The sequence below is a fragment of the Enhydra lutris genome, unplaced genomic scaffold, assembly GCF_002288905.1.
Source record: "Enhydra lutris kenyoni isolate GAN:26980312 unplaced genomic scaffold, ASM228890v2 scaffoldscaffold22, whole genome shotgun sequence".
Classification (NCBI taxonomy): domain Eukaryota; kingdom Metazoa; phylum Chordata; class Mammalia; order Carnivora; family Mustelidae; genus Enhydra; species Enhydra lutris.
The window spans coordinates 27,987,423-28,013,100 of NW_019154106.1; the positions used below are offsets into that span (position 1 = coordinate 27,987,423).

Genomic DNA, 25,678 nt, shown 5'->3' on the forward strand with positions numbered 1-25,678 from the left:
GTAAATTACAGAGAACACTTCAGGGCTCGTTTCCAATCCAAATGCCAGCAAGGTCCGTTCCTCTAACTGCCAAAATGTAACAGGTATCCATTTCTGGACAGGTAAAATACTCATCTGTTTTTCCTTCTGGGACAGGGTGATGGGCCTGGCAGAAAAAAGGAGTTGGACGTTGAATTTCACTGAGATCTAGAACATGTCCCCATGACAGTCACATCAGGAAGCTGGGGTGAAAAAATCCCGGCAAGGCACCCATTATCTAGGTCCACACTGGGCAGACGTCCTAATCAAGAGCACTTACCAGGTTATTAGTGACCCCCTCAGAGGCCTCCAGTCATTGGGCTTGTGTATCAGGTGGGAGAACTGCCTAAGGAAAGATTCAGTGGGCATGACTGGCTTTGAGAAGACTTGAAGGTTCCCAAATTATAGAACCAAGAGACATAAGACGATAAATGATCAATGAATCCATGCTCATTGGCTGACTAATAACAACAACAACAACAATAATAATAATGTACTGATTGTACATTACAATCTGCTATGCCCTGTTCTAAGTGTTTTACCTATAGTAACTCATTTGATCCTCCCAATAGCCCCATTTTACACATGGAAATACCGAGGCATCAAGAAATGAACTAACCTGCCTAAGGCCACATAAATACTAAGTAGAAGACCTTGGCTTCAGATCCTTGCAGGATAGCTTGAGAGTCCGTACTCTTCTAAGCACAATGCTGTTTTTCACTGACATGCTGCAGTAAGTCAAAGAGAGGGAAAGAGCACTGGACAGGGAGCCAGGGGGCCTGAACACCACATCGGGGCTTTCACAATATCCACAGTGTGCTTCTGAGCAAGCCGCTTGACCCTCTGGCCTCGGTTTCTTTGTCTAAACTATGAGGAAGTTGGCATAGAAGTTCTCTGTAGATCCATAACCAGTGAAGTTCTTTTAAAAATTGATGACCCTCGGGTCTCGCCCACCTCACCACAGTCCCCCACTGCCCTGTGCCCTCCATGGGGCCAGGCCCCTGTCCCCACTGCTGGCCCACTCCCCCTGCATGGGGCCCAGCAGCAACCCACGCCTGGGGCTTCCCAGGTCGGAGTTGTCTTCCCAGCTCCCCAAGAGGAAGGAGGGATATTTGGGGCATAACAAGGCCCCTGCACCGACTTGACTATGACTGTCTTGGTGATCCAGCCCGCACCCCCTGCAGGCTGAAGCAGGCCCGGATCATCTGTCAGGTCAGGTCCCGGCCACATCCCCCTTTTCAGGGAGGACTAGAAGGCCTGGGAGGACTCTGTCCCCCACAATCTCTGCTCCAACTGATGCTTCTGCAAGGTGCCTAAAGATCCTGCAAAGCCCGAGGCCAAGGGCAGCATCTGGGTGGTCACCGTGAGCCTGATCCCAACCCAGGCGCTGTGCTGGTGCTGGCAGAGCAGGGGCACGCGGGGAGATTCTGCCAAGGACCCAGGCCCCTGTGTGAGGCACTGCTGGCCCTCCCAGCTGCCCAGTGCCCAGCCATCCCTTGGTGAGGGCTCCAGCAATAAGTCTCGCTGGGCAACCCCTGAGGGCATGCCATGGAGCAGCCCAGGTCCAGCCGACTCTGGACACAGTGGGCAGGAGGTGGTGCCCACCCCACCCCTGCCCTCTGAGTGACCTCTGGGGCCCCCTGACCCCTCTCTAGGCCCAGGAGAGCAGAGGGTAGACTTTCTAGGAGGCTACCACCCCTCTCCCCTGAGCCCACAGCCTGGCCTGCTACTAACTGCAGGGTACCTCAGAGCCCAGGGGACCGTCTGGTGGGAGTCACAGGGCCTTACTTTGGGCAGCTGCCAACTCCTACTTGCCAACCTCCACTCACAGTGTGGTCATGCTTTTGGTTCTCCTACTGCCCCACATTCTGTCCCCAGTGCTCACCCCTTCCATGAGCCCAATCTACTAGGGGGGTAGCCCCTGAAGCCCATGGCCCTCCTGGGTTGTTCTAGGACCTCGAAGCTCTCTTCCAGGGGATGCCACTCCACAGGGGCATTTGTGATGTGTGGGTCAGCAGCTCCAGGCCCCAGCTGCCTCCATCCCAGTCTGGCTACCCTCCTGGCACAACCTGCGAGGCTCCCAGAGTAGGGCTGTTCTCCTCTCCTACCCCTTCCTGCCACCGGTGGTTTGCTGGGAAACCAAGACCAAGAGGACCAGGAGACGTCTGTGGCCACAGCAGCCTTGAAATCCTGATGTGGTTTACAATGCCCAGGTGTAGAGGGGCCTGGCATGTTCCTCGAGGTGTGATGGGAAAAACACTTTCCAACCTTGGAAATCTCTACCTGTTGTAGGTAACAATTGCAGTCTGCAGACAAATGAAATGAACAATTAACACAACAGCTGGACAAGAGAGAAAACCTGAAGCAGGTGTGTACCCACATGTCAGGTAGGTGCCCATGTGCGGGTTCCACGTGCATGGTCATAAAAGCTCAGAAACATTTCCGCCCACCGCCACTCTGCTGCGGGGGATGGAGGAATGGCAGATACTCTCTACCTGACTTCCTCTCTTGCTCTTCTCTAAACTGCCCATAGCTACCATCCATCCATCTGTTTCCTTTAGTCAAATCACGAGTCTCTGAAGTATATTACAAAATTTTTTCAGTCTCTTTAGAAAACTGATTCACATCCTGAAATGCACTGATAGCCTCCTGGAAGCAGGAAAACGGTTGGTTCAAGCTGGCTAAAAAGTGTTAAAGTCATCTCAAAGCTCCTGTAGTAGGCGACATTCCTGCCTGTAGGACATTTTCTTCTCTAGTCCTTTATCAGTTTGAGCCCCTTTCATCCCACTACAGCTGACAACCCATGACGAAAAGGTTAAGAGTGTTACCGAAGAAGACGGAAGGTTGTGTATGTGTGTAAGGGGATGGGGAAGAAGTTCTGATGTTTCTCTTCATAATTACAGTTAAAAAAAGTAAACTCTATCCTCAACGTGGGGTTTGAATTCACGATCCCAAGATCAAGTGTCACGTGTTTTACTGATGGGGGCACCCAAGTGCCCCATAACCAGTGTTTAAAAAAAAAAAAAATCATCCAATAAACTCATTTTGGGTGACTTGCCTCCTGATTGGTACCACTGAGACCTGCACACCCAGAGGTAAAAATGACTGATAGAGCCCTAGACACCACACGTAACCCGCATCCAGTTCGCCCAGATGGTGTTCCCCGGTCTGAGTCCCCAGAGGCCCAGCTGCACTGGTCCCCAGACGCTCACCTCGCCATTGAGGGCCGCCGACTCCTGGCTCCTGTCCGATGTGGGATGCACCACGGGGAGGGCTGTGGGTTTTATGGCAATGAGCTGCACGGATCCGGAAGACGTGTCAAAGGGATCGGCAGCCGCCTTGCCAGCGTTGTCAAAAAGCACGGCTCCATCCTCTTCATCACTCGCCAGCACTGAAGCACAACATAAACACATTGATTTTTTTATTGTGTGGGGATGCTGCATGGTCGTGGGGGAATCTGTGTAAGGCTCCCTGGCTGAGGACCTTACATTACTCATCATGGCCTCGGGAACCACAGCGTCGGGTTCGGTGCCAAGGGCTCACTACTGTTCAAGGACTTCTCTTAAATTTAAGATCTATACTAGTCATTCCTTCACCGCATTATCAACGGGTAGGAAAGAATCATAGAGGTTTGAATTGAAACAGCAAAAATCATCCTTTCAAAACCGTGACAAATGTTTTTTGAAAAAAAAAAAAAAAGTAAATTTTTTTCTCTGTGTTTGAGTCGGAGAGGAAAAAAGTACAATTTGGCCGAAGCTGGCAACTATTCTTAAAATATGACAGTCAATGGAATAACAGCATTCATTCCAGTCTCTGGCACCAAAGCTGCCCGTTTTCGCCCAAGGTTAGGCAATGAGTCTTCCCTGGTCAGCCGGCCGTAGGAATTACGGCTGATGCTCTATTTTGTCTTTCTCAAGGCTGCTTCTCCAATGATTTCAGTTTGGGGTTTTGTCATTGGTTGAAACAAAAGAAAACTAAGAAATAACCTCCAGAGAAACGAATATAACACTATCGACAACTTCCCTAATTAAATAAAGTGAATTCCGCCTACACTCTGTTAAATTAATTCTCCCCTCTGACAGATAATTCCGCTCTGATTGCTGAAAGACACCAGTCTGCCTTGTGTGTCCATAACTAAGCTGCGGATGAAGTCCCAGAGCCGGTGGGATCTTGCTGATTGACTTGTGCTTAAAGCACTTTCCCATTAGGTAGCTCTAAGAATGACAGTTTATTGAACACGGCTGGGCGAGAGACAAATGGATCCCGTTCAAACAACTAGACCAGTGGGCAATTTGGGAGCAAAATAGGTGTTCTGTAAAATATGAATGTAAGAGAAGTGTATTCATCTTTCCTACTGCTTGCTCAAGACATTGGGATGTTCTTTAAATTATTGAGAAACACATAGTTTGTATCATATTGTCACTTATCATAATCACAGATTTGCCAAAGTAAGCGGAGTAAATCGTTATTGTACGATGTGGCTCAGACTCCATAGAGTCTAACAGTGGGCTATAATTGGAGTGTTTTTTTTTTTTTTGGTTCTGTGAACTTATTTGCAAATAGGAGGACGTGAAACAGCCAATGACAGAAGAAAAGCTCTACACACACGTCTTTTTGGAGTAGAGCTCTGCTGGGCAATTCCTGCCTGATCACCACCTATATCCCACCTGGACAACTGCTATGACACCATCTACAGCAGCCAGCCTCCAGGACGGCACCCAGTAATTCTCACCTCCAGATATTCACAGCCACAATGAATAGTACTGAGCTGTGTAACCCCTGGGGAATTGCAGAAATGACAAGGCTAGGTCATAAAAAACAAAAAAAACCCTGTGGATTCTATCTTGCTCTTTCCTGAATCACTTATTCCAGGGAAAGTCAGCTGCCCTGTTACGAGGACACCAAGCAGCCCTATGGAGAGGTCCATATGGCAGGACTCTGAACCTCCTGCCGACAAGCCACCTTGTAGGTGGAGTCTGCAGGCCGGGTCAAGTCTACGGATGACCACAGGCCAGGTCAACATCCTGACTGTGACCTCCTGAGCCGGAACCACCCAACTACGCCACTCCTGGATTCCTGACCCAGATAGAACAGGACAGAATAAACATAGATGGTCATTTTTGGTTGCCAGTTGTTGGGGCCATTTGTTACACAGCAGTAAGTACCTCATATACCTAAATAATCTCCCTTCTGGGAGCTTCCACTCTTGTCGTCCTGCCCAAGATACATAGTCACAGCAGCCAGGATGGCTATCTCTTTGAAGGGTAACCAGATCACAGTACTCCTCTGATCAGAACCCTCCAAAGCCTTCATCTCTCTTAGAATAAAACCCAGAGTCTTTCCTCTTTGGCCCTGACCACATGGTCGAGCCTATTTCTCTTATCCACTCTGTTCCAGCAACAACAGCCTTCTTGAGCACACCTGGCTTGTTCTCACCTCTGGGATTTTGCATTAGGTGTTCCCTCTGCTCAGAATGCTCTTTCCCTAGATTTTTTTTTTTTAAATTTTTTAAAAGATTTTATTTATTTATTTGACAGACAGAGATCACAAGTAGGCAGAGAGATAGGCAGAGAGAGAGGAAGGGAAGCAGGCTCCCTGCTGAGCAGAGAGCCCGATGCGGGGCTCCATCCCAGGACGCTGGGATCATGACCCGAGCTGAAGGCAGAGGCTTTAACCCACTGAGCCACCCAGGCACCCCGTCTTTCCCTAGATTTTTGCATGCCCAGTTCCTTCTTATTTTTCAACTGCAGTTTGAAAAAGCCTTTCTTTATCCACCAATCTTAAATAGCCTGCCCATCACCCAGGTACATTTTCTTCTTTGCACTTATCACTGCTGATGTGTATTGATTTAACCTGTCCCCTGCCCCTTCCCCTGGAATAGAAACTCCACCTTTTAAAAGGCTGATGCCTATTGCCTTTCATGAGGTCTCATGTGCAATTGGCTTTTAGTAAGGGATTTGTTGAATAAATGAATTAAGGAATGACAAAAATTTCCTGACTTAGAAAAGGAGATTGTAGGAAGTTGTTAGTATCTGCAAAACAGGTGAACACGTCAAAGTTAAAATTATGCTATCACAAAACCGTTCAGAGGGTGAAGAGATGCTACTCAGTGTTTTTAATGATTCTGGGTTGTGATACCCTCGCTTGCCACCCTGTGGACAGGGTAAGGAGACAGTATAACTGTAATGGGACGGGAAAAGGGTATCCTGGAAATTGTATGAACAGTAGTTCTTTTCCAACCTTATTCTTGAAAAATATTCAGATTTGCACAATAATCTCTCCAGGTTTAAGAGAAAGATAATTAGCTATCCTGCCTCCCTCCCCCAAAAGATTATGTAAAAAGACATTATATTAAATATTGATATATGAAAGTGAGGGAGTCCAAGAAGTTCATGGGCATATTTGATGTATAGTTTGTCCCTAAAGGGAAAGATGTGAGAGAATGCTAAAGGAAAGGGCCGCAGTTAAACTGTGGAAGTGTCCCACATACCATACACCACCAGCATCGTCATAAATGTCACCGGCCCCGACCTCATTGTGTCTTAGTTGCACTTTTGGTTTTAACTAGCATAAATCAGCAATCTAATTTCCTTCCTTCTTTCCTTCCTTCCTTCTGTTCATCCTCCAATCCAATAAAATACACTATTGATACTTTGATGAGCTCTGACGTCGTGGATAGGATATGGTATAGCGGAGCCTGTGATAAAAAGGGCGAGTGGAGGTTCCATGCAAGACCCAGCCTAGAATTCTGATGTGCTTTAGCATCTGTTGGATTTTAGAGTGAACAAATTGGTCCTATCATTTCTGTTTGAAAATTTCAAGCTGAACCCCACTGAATAGGAACCTGCAGTGAAACAGAGGCCACCACCCGTGGAAACTCACTGCATTTACCTCTGGCAGAAAGACAGTGCAACAAAGTACCATGAACCTGGAGAAAGGATGGCTTTTTAATAGAACAAACACATTAAAACCTCAATCTCGTGCCATAATTGGATTTTATTCATGCACCCGGCTCTTGTTATTTCTGATATTTAAATAATCAAAGTGACCTAAACAATAAGGAGGCAAGCAGAGCTGTGGAAAACAAGAACAGAAGGTCGGCAGGAACATTTTGGGCAGGTCAGTGTCTCACCAGCAAGGGTGGGGAGTGATGGGGATGGAAACAGGCCTTGCTCCCTCCTTTTCTATGGATTAAATGCAAGGGAGAGGGAAAGTCATCATCTCGTAAACGTGACTTACTGACAGAGGAGTGAGTGCATTGTACATTTCTAAGCAAGAAAAAGGCATAGAACAGTAGGTGCATGGATTCATTCTCTAAAAGAACAAAGCAGTACAACAAAACAGATATGTGTGTGTTGTCATACGCATAGGAAGAAGGTCTGAGAAAGACACAGGCTAATTTATTCAAGGTCATCTGAGGACTGGCGTGGGTGATGGGACATGTGCGGGAGGACAGACTTTGACCTGACTTCATATATCTCTGGGAAGACTTCCGTGAGCTGGCATGGCAGAGAGCTGATAGGTAGGATTTCTGGTGGTCCCGGGCAGGGTAGATATTCCAAGAAGACCCCACATGCCATGCTTGATCTGGGTGTAGAAAGCAGTCTCTGTTACAGGGCATGGGGAATTCAGGAGAAGAAGAAATTCAAGAATCAAATCGGTAGGACAATTTAAACCAGTGCTTTACATAATGGCTAGAAATAAGAATGAGGTCCACATTTGCCCTGCAGAAGACAAATCCGTTGTGTCATTATCCCTTTTCTTACTTTCTTTTTTGGGTCAGAACAAAGAAATCAGTGACATTTGGAAACAAAGGAATATACTGGCACTAGTCCAAGAGAGAGACCCTGAATCCTAGTCCATCAAATTCCTGTCTACCGGAGTGCCAGATTATTTGGCTTTTCACCTGGCCTTTCTGCAGGATCCCACCTTACAACCCATTGAAATCTGAAGGGCATTTCTTTGGATCTGAGTGGCAGCCTGGGATACTCGAACCTGGGCTTCAGCCAGCCAGCACCGCAGGGGAAAGCCCATGGAAGGAGGGTCAGAACAAAGGTGGGTTGGGGGCGGGGTGGGGGGGGGGCGGAATACAGTCATGTCTGATGGATGCCATGTAGAGATGGTGTCACAACACAATAAGGCGGCTCCAATGACGTATAAATAAACCCTATCCCCCAACCCTTAGAGGGAGGGAAAAGATCTGTGCGAGGGAGAATCCAGCCAGTTTTGTTTCCCTAGAGAATAAAGGCAGAAGCATGGGCTGATTTTTGTGATGACATTATCGATCACCGTGTCGTTTCCTGGGAGAGGTGGCTTGGTGATACCTGGTTTCCCTGGCCAGACTGAGCCCCTGAAACTTACCAAGGGAGTCAGGGCAAGAAAATGAGGGGAATCTCCAAGACAAGCAGCCGTTCGGAGATCTGATCCTCTTGTAGATCTGGTTCTAGGCATCCTGTCCACTCAGCCAAGGATTAGAAAATTTCGCAAAGCAAACATCAGTGCATTCTGCATAGGGCTTTTCTAAAGCACTGGGCAATTCCATAAGGTCAGGGAGCAGAGGGCACGAGAGTATAATTCAGAGAGGGGGGGTCAGCCTCCTGACTTTTCTGGGGCGCACCAGAGAGGAGAACCTAGGGTGCTTGTGAGTGTGGGCTTGTGTGTGTGTGTGTGTGTGTGTGTGTGTGCAAGTGTGTGTGGGATGGGCTCGGGGCTGGTGTTGGCAAGGAAGGCTTCTCACCATTTCTCTTCCGTGCCTCCTCCTTTGTCACTTTCTGCTGTGCCATGACATTCTGGGGCGAGCGCCTCCCTGAGCTGGGCTTCCCTGATTCGTTGCTGATGACAGAGCCATTCTCACTGGGCGACCTGCTGGAAGTAACCATAGCAACAGGAAGACGGTAAGTTCTGACTCCAGAGCCTCCTCTCAAGGTTATTTTATTTGCGGTTTATGTCTGTCGCCTTTCATTCTGGCTTTATCCACAAAGAAGAAATGATACAGGAAAAGAAAAAAGAAAACAGCAAAAAACAAAACAAAACTAGCCCCACACTACCGCAAGGGGTAAGTGTCTGGCCATGGTGAAGTCTGTTGTTTATAGGGAGTGCTTGGCTCTGCAGAGAAGTTCAGCGAACGCGGCCCTCAGGTCCCATCTCTGTTCCATTAACCCCCAGTGACTGTGGAAGCAGTGGGGATGGTGTTTGGAAGCAGGCCCCCTTTTTAAAACACAGTGCTCTGAAGAGGGTTGGAAAGCGCTGGATTCAGGGGGCATCTGCGGGCACATGCATAAGACATAAGGTTCTCTTTGGTGATTCCCTTTACGGAGTAGACCTTGACCACTGAAGTTGAAGTCACCACGTCACTGAGTTTGTCACTTTGCCTCCCACACGGGCACGCGTGTGCACACACATGCTCTGTAACTGTGCTAACAGGCGAACCAATTTGAGCTGCTCAGCCCTTCAGGAGGTGCTTCGTGGGCACCAGCTCTGCCGGGCGTCAAGCCACGTGTCCTGGTATACAGAGACACCAAGACACCCCCCCATGTTCTCCAAGAGCTCCCCATCAGAAGCACCAGCTGGGTGCCAAGGGCTACACAAATGGTTTCAGAACTCTTAGTGAATCGTAGGGACAAACCACTGGTCTGGTGATTGTCACCCTTGTTTCGCAAGTGAAGGATGTGACGCTGGAGGTGGGCGGTTTTGTCCCAGGCTGAGGAACAGTGGGAAGATCCTTCCCGCTGAGGAAGCGGCAGATCCATTCTCGAAACCAGGGTTCCTCCTGCAGGTAGGGGCTCTCCCCACATGCCAGAGCACCTCTCCTTCACAGTCTCCTAAAACATCCCGGTTAGAGCCCTGGGCAAGCCAGGGGCCGTCTCCCCTTCTCTTGGGGCCCATTCTGGTCTTCTGGGACTCTCTGGGAAATGGGCTTTTGGAGCCCCTGCTGCAGTTCGTGCTTCCTTAGGCCTCAGATTGTCATAAACACCAACTGCCTTCCCTTCTGTGGAGACAGTCAGGGGCAGGTATCCAGAGGCCTCATCGAACCCCATATTCTTCTACCGTCAATGGTCCGAATTCAGAACATAAAGGCATCCAGCCCCTACGATGGAAGATGGGCTGGAATGACATGGAACCCTTGACCAGTAAGTAAGCAGCTTCTAAAGTGGATGCTCCTCTTTCTTCCCCTCCCCCCTCTCTCCCCATCCTCTGGGAACTTCAGCACCCCAAAACCACCACCAGTGAAAGGGCCGGCTCCCATTCACAGGATGAGGCCACATCTGCCCAGGGGTTCCACAGAACAACGGAGCCAAATGAGATGGTCCTGGCAGACGTGCCTCAGGCCAGTGTAAGTTTAGGAAGTCTTGTTTATTATCTTCCTTCTTTGGATGACCTAATGCACTTCAGCATATCAAAGGCCCTGATCAGTTCTGTAAAGAGACTCCTTTCCTTTGGTTTAATCCAGCATTTCCAGGTTTATTTGGCCCCAGATCTCTTTCACCATAAGACACTAATATAAAGAATACAGCTTGGGAAAGTATGGATAAGGTATTCATTTATCAAATATACATTATTTGCCCAACAGCTCTTTGATCACTGAGTCCTAGATGTACACAGACACGTCCACAGAGAACACAGAAGCCCTCAGATTGTTTACAGAATGGCACCTCCTCTTCCAGCTGGCTTTATTGGGACAGCAAGACTCTCACTGAGGTCCAGAGAGGAAGGAAGAAGAAAGACTTCTTGTAACCTATTTTATGTTCACAAAATACTTAATGGTATTTGTAGCATTTGCATATTCTTTCTTCATTTGATCCTGAAACGATTTTCTGGCTGTTCCTTTCACTCCAGGGAAAGGCATGAATGAGCACATTTCTGGAGAGAAACTACACCTCTGCTTTACTCTTTCATCAGCTTATAACAGTATGTCTACATGGGGCCATCAACATCTGGTCAAAAACAGAAAGTGAAATTTGTATGTGTCCATGTCCACTCACAGGGCAATAGCAAAGATGTTTCTGAAGGCAAGAAAGGGCCACCTGTGAGGCTATAGTTTTAGGCTGTTGAACTCAGTAGGCCCCCTTCTGGGGATATGGGTGTACGTGGAGCTTGGATGAAGGGGTGAGGAGGATTAATCAGTTGCTGAACAGTTATGGCCAATCACCAAATTGAATGGCCGTCCCTACGAGGTTGATCCTCACCCATTAATCCTGGCCGCAGACCAACAAAACAGCATCGCCAACAGCCTTAGCTAGAGGGACAGGGCCTGCAACGCTTGTCTGTTTGCAAGCGGCTGAATGCTCAGATTTCAGTTTTAAACCAGTTTTAAAAAATAGATTTAAAAATCGAGATATTTTAGCGACCATCAAATTTCTGGTTTCTCCTGTTTTTTACTTGTGAAACTTTCTGGATCACCTAACAGACCCATTCAGAGGGGTCATGTGGTCCTCTGGCAGGAACCAGGCAGGAACCTGATGTGGCAAGATGGAAAGCCAGAAAAATAAATGCATGATGAGTTTGCTGTTGGTTTTGGCATCTTTGTTTCTTTCCCTAATGACTCCCATGGTCAGCTGAACTTGAACAGAGGTGAGCTTTCTCGAATAGCTTTGGCAATGACAGAGCTAGACCTTAGCAAAATTCTATTTTTACAGTAACATTATGAAGCAAGCATAGAAATCATTCAGTGGTGTAGACATTGTTTTCTTTATCTGTATTTGTTTCATAAGCTATTATTTCTTTTATTAAAGATTTTATTTATTTTTTATTTATTTGACAGACAGATCACAAGTAGGCAGAGAGGCAGGCAGAGACAGAGAGAGGAGGAAGCTGGCTCCCCACTGAGCAGAGAGCCCAATGCGGGGTTTGATCCCAGGACTCTGAGATCATGACCTGAGCCAAAGGCAGAGGCTTTAACCCACTGAGCCACCCAGGTGCCCCTAAGCTATTATTTCTTAATAAAATTCCCAAGGTAAGTAATTGAATTTGATTACCAAAAGTAGACTCCTTGCTAATTCAAGAAGAAATGCTTGTTCTAAAAAAAATTTTTTTTAAATAAATTTTTATACAACTTAAATCACTCAGCTAGAATGGGTAAAAAGGAATTTTTATTCTTCCCAGCAGTGCTGTGTTAATATCCTAATTTCAGTAATTCTATTTATTTCTTTTCAGGGTCCTCTAGTAGGTGATAAATAAGTTGTATTTGCCTTTATTGTATTTGGCAAAGATCATAATGAGAATAATTACTGTAAGCAATTCTATTTGCCAGTCAATTCAGATAATTCATCTACTGCTTTGCCGTATGTTTCAATTCTTCATGCTGGGGCAGACGGTTGTAGTTGTGATTCTGATTTATTCCCACCTCCCCGTAACCAAGCTTTGGTGGTCTCCTCCCATCTTAACTCTGGACTAGACCATGTGTCTTGCTTTGGCCAACAGGACAGTAGCAAACATGACACTGGCGAAGATTTGAGAAGTGCCCGCATTTGTGAGAAAGCCAGAGTGAGCCTGCTAGAGAATGGGAGACGCTAGAGAATGGGAGACCCTGTGGCAGGGGGCCCCAGTTACCGGGCCAACCTGGCCAACCTACTGCCTGACTACAGATGCATGAGTGAGCCCAGCTAGATCAACCAAGCCTGGCTCAGCCCAGAACCACCACGTACCTGAGCTCAGCCAAAATGGCCAACCCACAAAAATCACGAGCTGAAGAAATGGTGGTTGTTTTAAGCTGCTAAGCTTTGGAGGAATCTGTGGCAGAGCAATTGAGAGCTAATCCATATCTCTTCAACCTTCGTTCCTACCCAAGCTGGAATCCTACCTGCTGTTTCTCTCTAGATCTTTCTGAGGTACCAAGAACTCCTGGAGGGAAAAAACACAGAGTCTTGTTGCATGACTCCAGTGCAAAATTTGTGTATTTGACACAGACAATCCTTCCATCCCCCTTCATATAACTCCTTTCTCTTGGCTTCTTGGAATCCATTCTTGCTTTGTCCTCCCCATGCCTTTTTTTCCAATGCTTTTTGGTCTCCTATGCTGATTCTCCTTCATCATCTGGACCTCTAATCATGGCAATGTTCCAATTCCAGGTCTTGGATCTCTTCTCTACCTATACTCTCCTAGGTGACTTCGTCCAGTGTCATAGCTTTAAATAACTAAATGCTGACAACTCCTCCATTTATATTTCTACTCTGGACCACTCCTCTGAACTGCACATTCATTTAGCTAGTTGAGTTCTGAGGACTTTCACTTGGATGTCTAAGAGGCATGTCAAACTTACCGTGTCCACATCCAAACTCGTGATCATCTCCTACAGATTTCTTCTCTTCCGGTCCTCTCCAACACAACCTGTAGCAAATGTGTCCCCCTCTATTTCCACTCCTCACAACAATCTATCAGCAAAGCAAGGCTTGTGAGCTCTTCCTTCAAAAACGTGTCTAGAATCCCATCATTTCTCACAGCACCGCGCCTTGGCCCACACCGCCATGTCTCACCGGGACTATATAAACAGCCTCTTGATTACCTCTCTGCTTCTACTCCGTCTCTCTACCATCTGTTGTCCACACAACAGCCAGAATGAGCTTTTACCACTGCAAGTCACAGCATGTCACTGTTCTTCTCGAAACCTCCAATGACTTCTGATCTTCCCTCACAATAAAATTCCAAGTCCTGACTTTGGTCTGTAGAGCTTGACATGTTCAACTTCAGGCAACTTCTCTGACCCATCTGTCACCACTTCCTCCCTCGTTCACTTCGGCCTCCTTGGCCTTCTGGCTCTTCTTCAAGCACGCGAAGAGATTTCCTCCTCGGGGCTTTGCACATGCTGTTCCATCTGCTCAAAATATCTTTGTCCAAGATAGCCTTGAGGCTTACACATTATTTCATTCAGGGCTTTCTCAAGTGTTACTTAACCAGAAAATCTTTCCTTGACTTCCGGGCTAAAATAGCATCATGCCCCCGCCCCCTTCCATTGCTCTATCCTCTTACCACGTTTTGGTTTTCTTCTCCATACCCATCACCACCCAATGTACTGTGCATCTATTTCTCCATTTGTTTATTGCCTAGCTCTCCCCACCAGATTGTAAGCACCACGAGAGTAGGAACTGTGTCTTGTTCACTGCAGTATCTCCATGGAAGAGCATTCAGCAAATATCTGTTAGGTGAAGGGAAGGAGAGTGGGAAGGAGGCAGGGGTGATGTAGCTCTCCCAACCTCCACTGTGGTCTCAGGCAAAGGAGAGAAGGGACTTGGCAATGGGAGTTGGTTTGGCCAGCCAACAGGGCTTGCCATAGAGAGTTCATTACCTTTTTTTAAGACTATTGTAAAGTCCTTACAGCCAGTCTCCTGGCCTCTAGCCTAATCTTTCCCATCTATCATCCACACTGCTACTGGAGTAGTGTTTCTAAAATACAGGCTGGACATCACTGTCTTGCAGAAGAACTTTCAGTGGTTTCCCACTGCCCAGAGAATATAGGTCAAACTCCTGAGTGTGGCCATCGAGCCCCTCCACAATTTTCATCCATCTGGTTTCATACTTCACTGCACCCCAACCACTGTGAACTATAAACCCTAGGGACATTCACCAGTGCATGAATGTGTGCTGGTCCCTCTTTTTTCCCAGCTCCTTTGGACTGGACGCCTTTCTCTCTCCCCAGCTGTTGACACTCCACTCACCCCCTGAGGCCCAGGTAGAACACAAGCTCCTCCACCACCTTTACCTCATCAGAATTAAGCTCTTTCTCCTCTCTTTCCATAGCACTTCGTTTAGACTCCCCTATGAGCACTTACATGTCATGCTTGGTTTCCAGATATTTCTCTCTCTGTCCCTCTGTCATGAGATCCTTGGGGTCAGGACTCAACTGCAAACCTTTCTGTAGCCTTTCCAATGCATATCAAAGTGCTCTGCTAATGGTAAAACTCCTAAAATTTTAAAAAAATGTTTATCTATTTATTTTAGCAGGGGATGGGCAGAGGGAGAGGGAGAGAGATAATCTCAAGCAGACTCCCCACCGAGTGTGGAGCCGGATACAGGGCCCAATCCCATAACCCTAATCCCATGACCTCACAATCATGACCTGAGCTAAAACCAAGAGTCAGATGCGTAAACAACTAAGCCACCCAGGTGCCCCCTCCCAAAAAGGTTTTCCAGCTCAAACCACGAACTCTTGAAAAATGGCCAGATAAAAAAATCCAACTCTACTGAATCAAGGGCACTGTTTCTAAGACAATTTAAAAATACAAGTGCGACACCAGTGCCCAATTCATTGTAATACATGTGAAAGCTGAAACTCTGCTGCTGTGGCTGATCAGTGACATAAAACCTCCCAAGGTGCGGCTCATGAGAAGCCAGTGTTATGATCCTTGTCATCGCTCTTAGTCTCCTTCTCAAACATTCAAAACAAGCATGGCGGGGAATTTTATTTTTTATTAACCTATAACGTATTATTTGCCTCAGGGATACAGGTCTGTGAATCATCAGGCTTGCACACTTTGCAGAACTCACTGTAGCACATACCCTCCCCAGTGTCCATCACCCAGCCACCCTCGCCCTACCCCCCACCCCCAGCAACCCTCAGTTTGTTTTGTGAGATTAAGAGTCTTTAATAGTTTGTCTCCCTCCTGATCCTATCTTGTTTCATTTATGAAGGGGAATTTTTGAAGAGAAAAGTAGTATTAACTCAAGGGCTTCAGCTGCTCTCACCATCAATTATTCCCTTTGCTGGGGGTGGGGAAGGCAGAAGTCGGCCCCATGCCTACCTCTTTCTGGTTTCAGTGGACTTGGCCGTCTTGATGGTGCTTCCGTCCTGGGTGATGTCTCTTTCCTGAGAGGCAGGAGGATCTCTAACAGGGAGTGGAAGGACCACCGTTTCCTGAGTCACAGGGACGACCTCCTCGTCTGCCCCTTGCTGGCCCAGGTGCTGCTTGGCATAATCAAAGCCTTGCACAGGCTGCAAAGAGGAAATGGATCTGTGGTCAGATTTCTGAGTGTGACTCGAAATGATGGCTTTAAGAGAAGAGAGTGCATGAGACAGGACCACACTTAGCTCTCTGATGAACAAGCATTAACTCAAATCTCCCCCCGTAATTCCTGTCTGCAAAATCAGAATCTGTGCTCATTCCACTCAGCTACGAATCTCCCTAGACAAGACTTACTTGGAAAAATGATGTCTATAAGCAAGACCCAAGTACGTGTGTGAGAACAAACTTCTCTCAAGAATCTTAAACCACCAATTTGAAGTCACTAGATACTGCTCATGAGCGACTCTTAATTGGTATGTGAACGTCCTGTCATCCCCGAACTCTGCTTTCACATGGCTTTATGCGTAGTAAGAGGTGTGTGACTTTGCCAGGTGGCTTGAAAGCTGAACCTCAGTTTTCTCATCTGAGAAATGAACACCATCAGCTCGGCTTTACCTATACCACCCCTGAGTCTTAAAGGGGAATAGAGGCTCTGAAAACAGCGAGAAAGAAATGTGCTTCCACATGTGAGAACCACCATTAATAATAAAATGGGATTTGTGGAATCACTCGACTCCAGACCTACGGCTCTCCTATGATTCATTACTGGGTAATTAGCAAGGCTTTTATTGCACAATGTCTGAAATCCCAAATGAATAGGGCAGCTGTGAGCAAAACCCAACAGACGTCTATTAGTGGGGCAATAAAAAACCAAGAGGCGTGTTTAAACAATTCCTGAGAGTGTCTCTGTTCTGTTTTCCACCCCAGAGCAGCACAACAGTGATTCAGGGCAGGACAGTGGGGTGGTGGGGAGCACCAGCTCTGAAACAGGCTGCCTGGGTTCCACTCCTGGTTCCCCCACGTATTAGCTAGGTGACCTCGGGTAAGACATTGAAATTCTCGGCACTTTGGTTTCCTCATCTGTGAAATGGAGATCATAGTAGGGTAAACAGGATTAAATGTATAAGTATGTGAAAATGATTTAATCACCCTCAAAGACACGCTGCGCAGATTGAGTAATAAATGCATGTTCAGCATTAAGTGACATGCCTGCCCCATGTGAAGTTCTTAGTCAGTATTAGTTAATATTGTTCACCTTCCTATTAAATCACAGGCCAGGTGAAATAGAAATCTGTGATTCTCTTCAAGAAAATCTGGGGATGAAACTCAACCTCCACCACGTGGGTTCCCTTAGAACCTGACACGTGAGGACACTCGCCTTCAGCAGTGAATTTGGCTAAGAAGTGTAGCGAGGAGCATCCAGCTACACGGAATGGTCTAGGGCTGTGGCCCAATGTGTCAAATCCTCCTACCGCATCTCAGGACAAGAGGGAGTTTTATTGCTAAATCCAGCAAGGCTTCCTTACATCAGGCTGTCTGTAGCTTGGCCATGGACCGTTCCTCCAATTCCCAAGGAAACTCCCTGTGGTAAGTGTGCGCAGCCTTCCCTCTGCACTTAGACACATAACCCGACCCAGACGGTGACCCCAGACATTTTGTGCCAGGATCTGGCAACGCGCTTCTGAAATAGTGTTTGTCTATTCATTTCCCTCCCTCCGGTGGGGCCACATGAAACAGAATGAGCCTTTGAACCGCCTAGTCATGCTCCTAGACTACTGGATTGCCTGCTCTTCCAACCGACGGTCACCAAGGGGATTCAACGGAAATGTTTCTAGAAGCTGACCTTTCCTCCCCAGGTCCACTGTTTTATTGTCTCCTGGCTCGGTCTTGTTGCTTCCATTCACATCTTTTCTAGGCTCACCCCTGACAAGCTTCTAAAGCTATTTCTCTGGAAACCACTCTGGTCATGTCACTCCCCCATTAAAATTGTTTCATAGCACTCAAACCCTTCAGCAAGGCATTCAGGCCCCACACAGCCTGGCAGGACCCGCCTGCTCAGCCATACTTCCTGTGGGCCCCTTTTCCGTAGTACTCCCATGCCTCCATGACCCTATTTAGTATAGGGGTCAGGGACTGCCAGGGACTGTGCCTGATGCTGGAGATATGAAGATGAATAAGAGCGGGCCCCCACCCTCAAGGAGGCTTTGATACTACTGGTAGAGTGCCGAGTGCGTGACATCAATTATCACACTTCATGCCCACTGTGGTTCAAAGAGGTGTGTATTTATTATGATGAGTCCCCACTTTAAAGATAAAGAAACTGAGATGTGGAGAGGTTAAGCCACGTCCCCAGACTACGCAGCTGGTCTGTGGTGAGGTCAAGATTTGCATCCAGTTCTGTGTGATGCAGAACCAGAACATCTAACCACTGCCTGGTGATTCTTCCCGTGGCCTCTCCTCTCCTTCTGCAGCCCGCCATCTTGGTTGGGCATCTGCTACTGTACTTGGCTTGGCTCCTGTGCTGAGACTCCTGGTCTGGGCAAGGAATTGAGAGTCTCTAATGATAGCTAAGATTGCCCAGGAACCTAGAGAACAACAAGCTGGCTCTGGCCTTCTCCCTCTTGCCCCCACTCTTCCTGTATTTGGCCCTCACCCTTTACCTTGGGTTGAAGTTATCTGCTAGATACTTCAGGGGACTGGGTTGACGATGAGTGAGCAGAAAGAGAAACATTAAAGAATGACAAGGTCAAGGGTGGCCTACTGTTAATTACGTTAATAATAACAGTTCTCACATATGTTCAGTACTTACAGCTCGCAAAACACTGACACCTCTTTTCATGCCCACAACCACCCTGTGGGGGAGCAGGGCAAACATCACAGTCTTCATTTTACAGGTAAGAACACAAAAGCTCAGAGAGGTTCAGTGACTTTCCAAAGATCACACAGCTAAGTGGTGAAAGACTCAAGACTAGTCCCTTACTCTTCTGACTGGTGGGTAATGGTCTTTCAACCTTCAATTTGAAAAGTCACCTGTGATTTGTTAATTGCCCTTGGACACACACTAGTGACCTCTGACACTATCATAATCATGACACTATGAGATATCATAAAGTATCTGTAGTTGCTTCAATGAGTTTTGTAAAATTATCAGATCAAAATATCCCCAACAATTTCAAAGGTAGACATGTTATCCTGACCTTTTAAGAAAAAAGCATGTATATTAATAAAGGCCAACCAATAGATGAATGGATAAAGAAGACGTGGTTCATATATATATAATGGAATATTACTGAGCCACCAAAAAGAATGAAACCTTGCCATTTGCAATGACATGGCTGGAACTACAGGGTATTATGCTAAGCACAACAGGTCAGTCAGAGAAAAACAAATATCATATGATTTCACTCATACATGGGATTTAAGAAACAAAACAGATGAATAAGAGGGAAGGAAAGAAAAAATAAGATGAAACCAGAGAGAGAACGAGACAAACTATAAGAGACTCTTAATAACAGGAAACAAACAGCAGTGTTGGAGGGGATGTGGGTGAGGGATGGGGCAACTGGGTGATGGGCATTAAGGAGGGCATGTGATGTGATGAGCACTGGGGGTTATATACAACTGATGAATCACTGAACTGTACTTCTGAGACTAATAATACACTACATGTTAATTAATTGATTTTAAATTTAAAAAATAAAGACCAACTTGTAGGTAATATTTATGTGAGGCACAGCTCAAAGTAACTTTCATAGCTCAGTTAATCTTCCCAACAACCTATAAGTAAATATTGTTATCATCCCCCATTTCACAGATGGGAAACTGAGGCACAAAGAGGTTAAGTACAGGTCACACAGATAGTATGTGAAAGAGAGGAAACAGCCGGGTGTCTTTAGGGAGTGACTGACCTGTCCTGAGCAGATGGTCATGCCAACCATTGCGGGCCCTCCAAGCTCCATCCTGCATCTGGATGTGGCCCTAACTACTTTCCCGTAAGGCTGCCTGTTCCAGGGAGCCATGTTCTCATCAATTATATGAAGGGAACCACTGGGCAAAGGCTGTGAATCCAATGAACAAAGAGTAAAGAGAAATGAACCGGGAAAAAAGAAGGTCACAAAAACCCTGATGCCTGGCCCTCCAGCATTTATCATCTTCTCAACATTCAACCTGCAGAAGCCCAGCTGACCACCAAGGTTAACAGCGTTCTGTCTATGGTACCTTGTCTCTGCAGAAGGGTGGTGGTGTGCACGCGCCGGCCTCGGCTCCCAGGACAGGCGCGCGTGCGCACTCACTCACCTCCCCTTAGCCTCTCAAGTCTATTACCCAGTCTCAGCAGGGATCCCCGGGAATGTCGTCGGCAGCCTGCATTCTAAAGATGCAGGGATGTCCCTGGAGACGAGGCGGCCATCCTCCCGCTCTCTGGATTGGTCACAAAGGCAAACTTTTTCATCCCACCCTGTCCCTTGGCATTAAATGAATTCTGCTCACACACACGGGTGGCGAGGAGTGATGCAGGCGGCTCTGTCCTCTCAAACACTGCAGTGTCCCTGGGTTGCAAGAGCAGAAGGACTGCAGTAAGAAAGAGGCAGTTCCACCCCACTGGCTTCCTGGGATAAAAGGGCTTTGCAAATCGAAGCCCTGCCTCATCGAGGGAGAAAACAACCAGCGCGCCACCCGCAAGTGAAGACAGAACGTAAATCATAAATCGGCTTGGTTGTCAACATCGGCCAGGCATCTCTTCAAGCACCACGCCCCAGGTAGGAACATGGAAGGGGCGATGAAAACCCACAAACATGAATCTCTTCCAGCTTCCAACAGCTTTCCAGCCAGAAGGTGTGCTGAAATCGTGGGCTGCCCACCTCACCTTGGCAAATTAATAAAATTCTGGCTTAATCTGTAACACAAAGTTGGCATCTACAACATCCGTGTGGCAGGTTTTGCATTCCTGGGCTCGGCTGCAATTAGATTCTGGTAATTACTGTTATGTCTGAAAGGCTCAGTTTGTAACTAAGCTAAGATGGGAATCAAATACCCCTTCTTGGAATGGTTTCATGTCTCACTGCTTAGACCATTGCCAACACAGTGCTGCTTCTGGAAAGCGGGTGCCTTTGGGTCGACAGAAGCAGAACAACATTCTTTGGAGTTCGGCTCTTTCATAGACGGAATGTCTGATCAAACTGCAGCATTGTAACAGGTGAATTAGTTTAATAAACAACAAAATCCATTTGACTTCCTTTGCCCAAGCAAGGTGCGACCATCCAGAAAGGACTAGGCAGGCATGACTCCTGGCAAGGACCATCTCCATGACATTCATTCCAACAGAACGGAATTCCTTTTGCCATTTCATTCCTGCACAGGTGGAGAGAGATCAGAAGTTCTGTGCTGAAAGAGGAGTTTACCTGCCAAATCTCAGTGTTCAGGAAGGTGTATAATGGGGATAGAGCCCAAACACACAGGTCTGAGCCAGAGTTGCTCCTCTGCCGCTAGTTAGGCGACTTTGGACAAATTCCCACAGTTGCTCTTTTCCTTTGGGTTTCTCAACAGTAATATGAAAATTATAAAACCTGGCCCGACTGCGACCAATCTTATAGGGCTGCCGTGATGAGCTAACGAGATGACAGACCCAGAAGAAGCCAGCAAATGGTGGGGCGTTACTGAAACATCAGGCATTAGAGATTATCATATTTTCCTCAGAGAGTATCAGGAAGGGAGCTATGTGACTGGAAAAGTAGCCTTCGGAATTTCCAGAGTCCGCTCCGCTCCCAGTCACCAGAGGTGTGGCAGCTGTGCAGGGTGGACGGGCTCCCAGCCAGGCTTTGGTGGACCTGCTGAATCGGTGTTCGATGGCCGCTGGGCCAAGGCTCTGCAGCTTGCCCGTCATGGCAGCCTTTGGCGATAAGCCGCTCCAGCCAATGGAAGGACCATTGTGAGAGTCATATGAGTCCCAAAGAGCCCTGCATTCGGAGCTAACAGACCTGGTTCTGCCATCAGTTGTGCTGCTTACTAACTCTGTGATCTTAGGTTGCTTCTCTACAAAAGGAGGTTGTCAGATTAGGCGGTCTTTCAGGTCTACCTAGCTCCTGATTTTCTGTGCCTCAGTTTCCTCACCTGCAAAATAATGGCCTTTCCTTAAAGCATTGCTGGGAGGATTAAGTTGCTGTCCATAAAGCCATCGGAAGCACTTATGGTGAAGGCAGAGCATTAGAGAAGCATTCGTTATCATGTCCTGCTTATAAACATAAAGGGTGTACAACGATGTGAATATACTTAACAACACTGAATTACACACTTGAAAAGGGTTAAGAGGGTAAATTTTATATTATGTATAATTTGCTATAATTTTTTAAGGACTCAAAGAAAGAAAAGTTCTCCTCCAAAATGAGGGCTTGCTAGAATGTTTCTGAAGGTATTTGCAATGGCCTCAAAAGCCAAGAGAGAAAAGGCAGGCAGAGTCCCTCCTCACCGCCTCACGCACCTTTGCTCTCTGAGGCAGGTTCATCATGGTGTCTGGCTTGAAGTCGTTCTTGTTCTTCCGGCAGAGCACGGCGGTGATGATGATGATGATGACCGTGACGACGGCGATGGGCGCCAGCACCGCGGCGATGATCCACAGGTTGTTGGGTGGGTTCTTCACCACGGCTGTGGGAAAAGCAAAGGGAAGCACATGACAAGGGACACTAGCAGAAGGAAAGTAGCCCCTACACCCCTGGTCCCAAGTCATGAGATTGTGACATGAGGGCCTAGGATCAGAAAGGCTCTTGTCTTGGGCAAGTAACTCAAGATCTCTGAGTCTCTGTTTTCTCATCTGTAAAATGAGGCTATTACTTTGTTAGGCAGCCGAGAGATGAGGGACAGGTGGACCTTTGGTGTGGTCCCTAGTAGGTTCTCAATAAATACTAGCCTTCACTATTACTAAGAGAAAGAGGAAGATGGATGGTATCAATTTTCCCTACAGGTGATGTCCATGAATCCAAAGAGAAGAGAGAAGACATCTGAGGGTCAGAGTTGGACTAGAGGCAGGAAGCAAAGGCCACGGAGAGATGTCTCTAAACACTGGAGTGAAGTCACCTCTGAGTGAGTGATTAAAAAACACAGCTGAGTAGATGGATCTACCCCCACCAAGTGTGTCTGGGGAAGCTTGGAAATGCCTTGGTCTAATCATAAGGAGCAGGTTGCTCTCAAAGCCAGAGTAAGGAGTAACTGAAGATATTTTCAGTAGGAAGAATGTGTTATTAGGCCAGGAGGTGCTTCTTTGGAGGTGGGTTTGGAACTAGTTAACCTACAAAGGGCAACGGGGTGATGGTCATGCTCTATATCAGGACAGGGATTAGGGGCACACGGGTGTATACATCTGTCAAAAATCATCAAGTGATATACTTAAGATCTGTACATTTTACTCTATATAAATTTTACCTAAACATCATAAACAAGTATTGAATTCTAGGCAACGATATGCATGCTCAAGTGTTTAGGGTTGAAGTTGCTGATGTTTGTAACTTATTCCAAAATGCATCAAGAAAAAATAAGATGGATTAATGGCTGGATGGAAGGACAGACAAATAAATATGTGAAAATGAAAGTATAGTAAGATGGAATCTAGGTAGTGGGAACAGAGGGTGTTCACAGTATGGTTCTTTCAACTTTTTTATAAAGTGGGTTAGGAAAATGTAAAACAGAAAAAGTCTTTGGCATAAGATGGATGAGTCTCCCCCATGATCACTGGCAGAGAAGCTTAGAAGATGCTTTTGTCCAATCAAAAAGACCAATGTGTTCTTAGAACTGGAGTAAAAAAAAAAAAAAACCGTAACCAAAACAATCATTTAGAAAGAGTTATTGGAAGGGAGTGGGTCTATAGGAAATCTAGAAGAGAGAGCCAAAGGGCAGTTAAGAACTTGCCATGTCATAGGAATGTATCCCAACTGGCAGATGTGGGGAATCCAGCTGGGGTAGGTCTATCCTGGTGGACAAGATGGCTGCAAGTGGCTGTTTCAGCTTATTGATATTGTCCCCTAATCCCACCCAAGTTCTCTGCTCTCCTACACCCTAGATAATCTCAGAGACTCAAGGCTTTAAATACCATGTATGCTGGTGATGTTCAGGGATAGATCTCCAACCAGGACGACTATCCTGAACTCTAGATTCCTACATCCAACTGCTAACTCAACTCCAACTGGATACTTAAGAGACATCTCAAATTTACTATGTCTAGAACCCAAGTCTCAATTTCTCCTCCAAACTCATTCTTCTTGTGATAGTCTCCAACCCAATAAATTGTGGCTCCTTCCTTCCAGTCATTCTGGTCAATACCTTTGCTATCAATGTTGACCCTTCCCTTTTACACTCACCCAACATCCTATTCATTAACAAACTTTGTCATCTCCACCTTCTAAATAAATCCACAATCTGTTCACTTCTTTCTATCGCTGCTCCCACTGTGGTCCAAGCTACCAACATCTCTTATTGAATTACTGCAGTGGCCTCCTACCTGTCCCTTATCCTCTATAATCTATTTGCAACGCAGCAGCAGAGTAATCCTTTAGAAACTCAGATCACAACACTCCTCTGCTCAAAACCTTCCAGAGGCTACCACTCCCCTCAGAGTAAAGGCCAGAGTCCTTATAATTTCTAGAAGACCCTAAGTTATCTGCTTTTCCAACCACCCCGTTACTTCTCTGGCCTTACCGCCCACTGCTCTGTCTCAGGACCTTTGCACCAGCTTATACTTCCACCTAGAGTGACTCTTCACCCAGACACCCGTGGCTCCCTCGCTCACTTCTTTCAGGGCTGTAAACAAGTGTCACTACATCTGCTCTCTCTCAGACAGCAATCCCTGCCCCCAGCATTCTCCGTTCCCCTCATCCTACTCAATTCTTCTCTTAAGCAGCGCCTCTCAAACCTGTGCATGCCAAACGCCTGGGAATCTTGTTCAAATGTACGATTCTGATTCTGTGAATTGGGGCGAGGCTTGAGATTCTGCCTTTCTAACAAGCTCCCAGGTGGTGTCCATGCAACAGGCCCCCAGGCCACACCTGGAAATGTAAGGCTTTAAAACAAGCATTACTCTCTGATATGATACATATGTATTTGCTCATTCTCTGTCTCTGCCTCTGCCTCTGCCTCTCCATTAAAATGTACACTCCAAGAGAGTCGGGAGGTTTTTTTTTTTTTCTTCTCTTGTTCACTGTTACACTCCGAGGGCCTAGAACAGGGTACTCAATTAGAAGTTGAATGACTGTATAAATGAACTACCATTATCCCTGTTGCAATTTGGCTCCCCATGTAGGTATTCGTATGGCAAAGACTAAGGGCCAATTAAAGAAGTCCCATCTCTTTGGTAGTTCTAGTCTATATTTTAAATTAATATACTACCAGTCTGGTTTATATACCAGTCTTTTCTAAGTCTGCTTAGCATAAGTTGGTCCTCCTGGTCCTGCTGAATTCCAAGGGCTACTAGACCCACAAAGCTGAGGACAAGACTCTGGAACACTTTAGAGACCCCACTGGCAAGTGACGCAGGATGAGTCAGCTGGTCTTTCTCTCCAACTTCAACGGCTCCTCATTAGCTAAGATCTGCCTCTCATCCCGCAGCACTAGGATCTGGAGTTCTTTAGTATAAAAAAACTTCTTTTCCATAGTTTTTATCCATCAGTGATTAATCACATTATTAACTTCTGAAAACAGCTCATTAGATGATATGCTTCTGTTGACATCAAACATTTAATTGCTACTGCTTTTAGTAATTTGGTATTTACGAGTGAGTTTGATGCCATTAACATTTTTTCTTTAAGATTTTATTTATTTATTTGACAGACAGAGATCACAAGTAGGCAGAGAGAGAGGGAGAAGCAGGCTCCCCGCCGAGCAGGGAGCCCGATGCGGGGCTC

General features: G+C 46.6%; 1 protein-coding gene across 1 annotated transcript in view; it reads right to left on the reverse strand.

Annotated features, from left to right (window-relative positions):
* The window catches only part of LOC111150149 (KIAA1549 like), a 110,982-nt gene that overhangs the window by 52,065 nt on the left and 33,239 nt on the right, over nucleotides 1-25,678 (reverse strand). The window contains exons 10-13 of the mRNA XM_022507539.1: nucleotides 22,270-22,433; nucleotides 15,753-15,943; nucleotides 8,756-8,883; nucleotides 3,231-3,409 (exon numbers count right to left, since the gene is read on the reverse strand). Coding sequence (XP_022363247.1) covers nucleotides 3,231-3,409; nucleotides 8,756-8,883; nucleotides 15,753-15,943; nucleotides 22,270-22,433 — 662 coding nt within the window. The remainder of the gene's footprint in view (nucleotides 1-3,230; nucleotides 3,410-8,755; nucleotides 8,884-15,752; nucleotides 15,944-22,269; nucleotides 22,434-25,678) is intronic.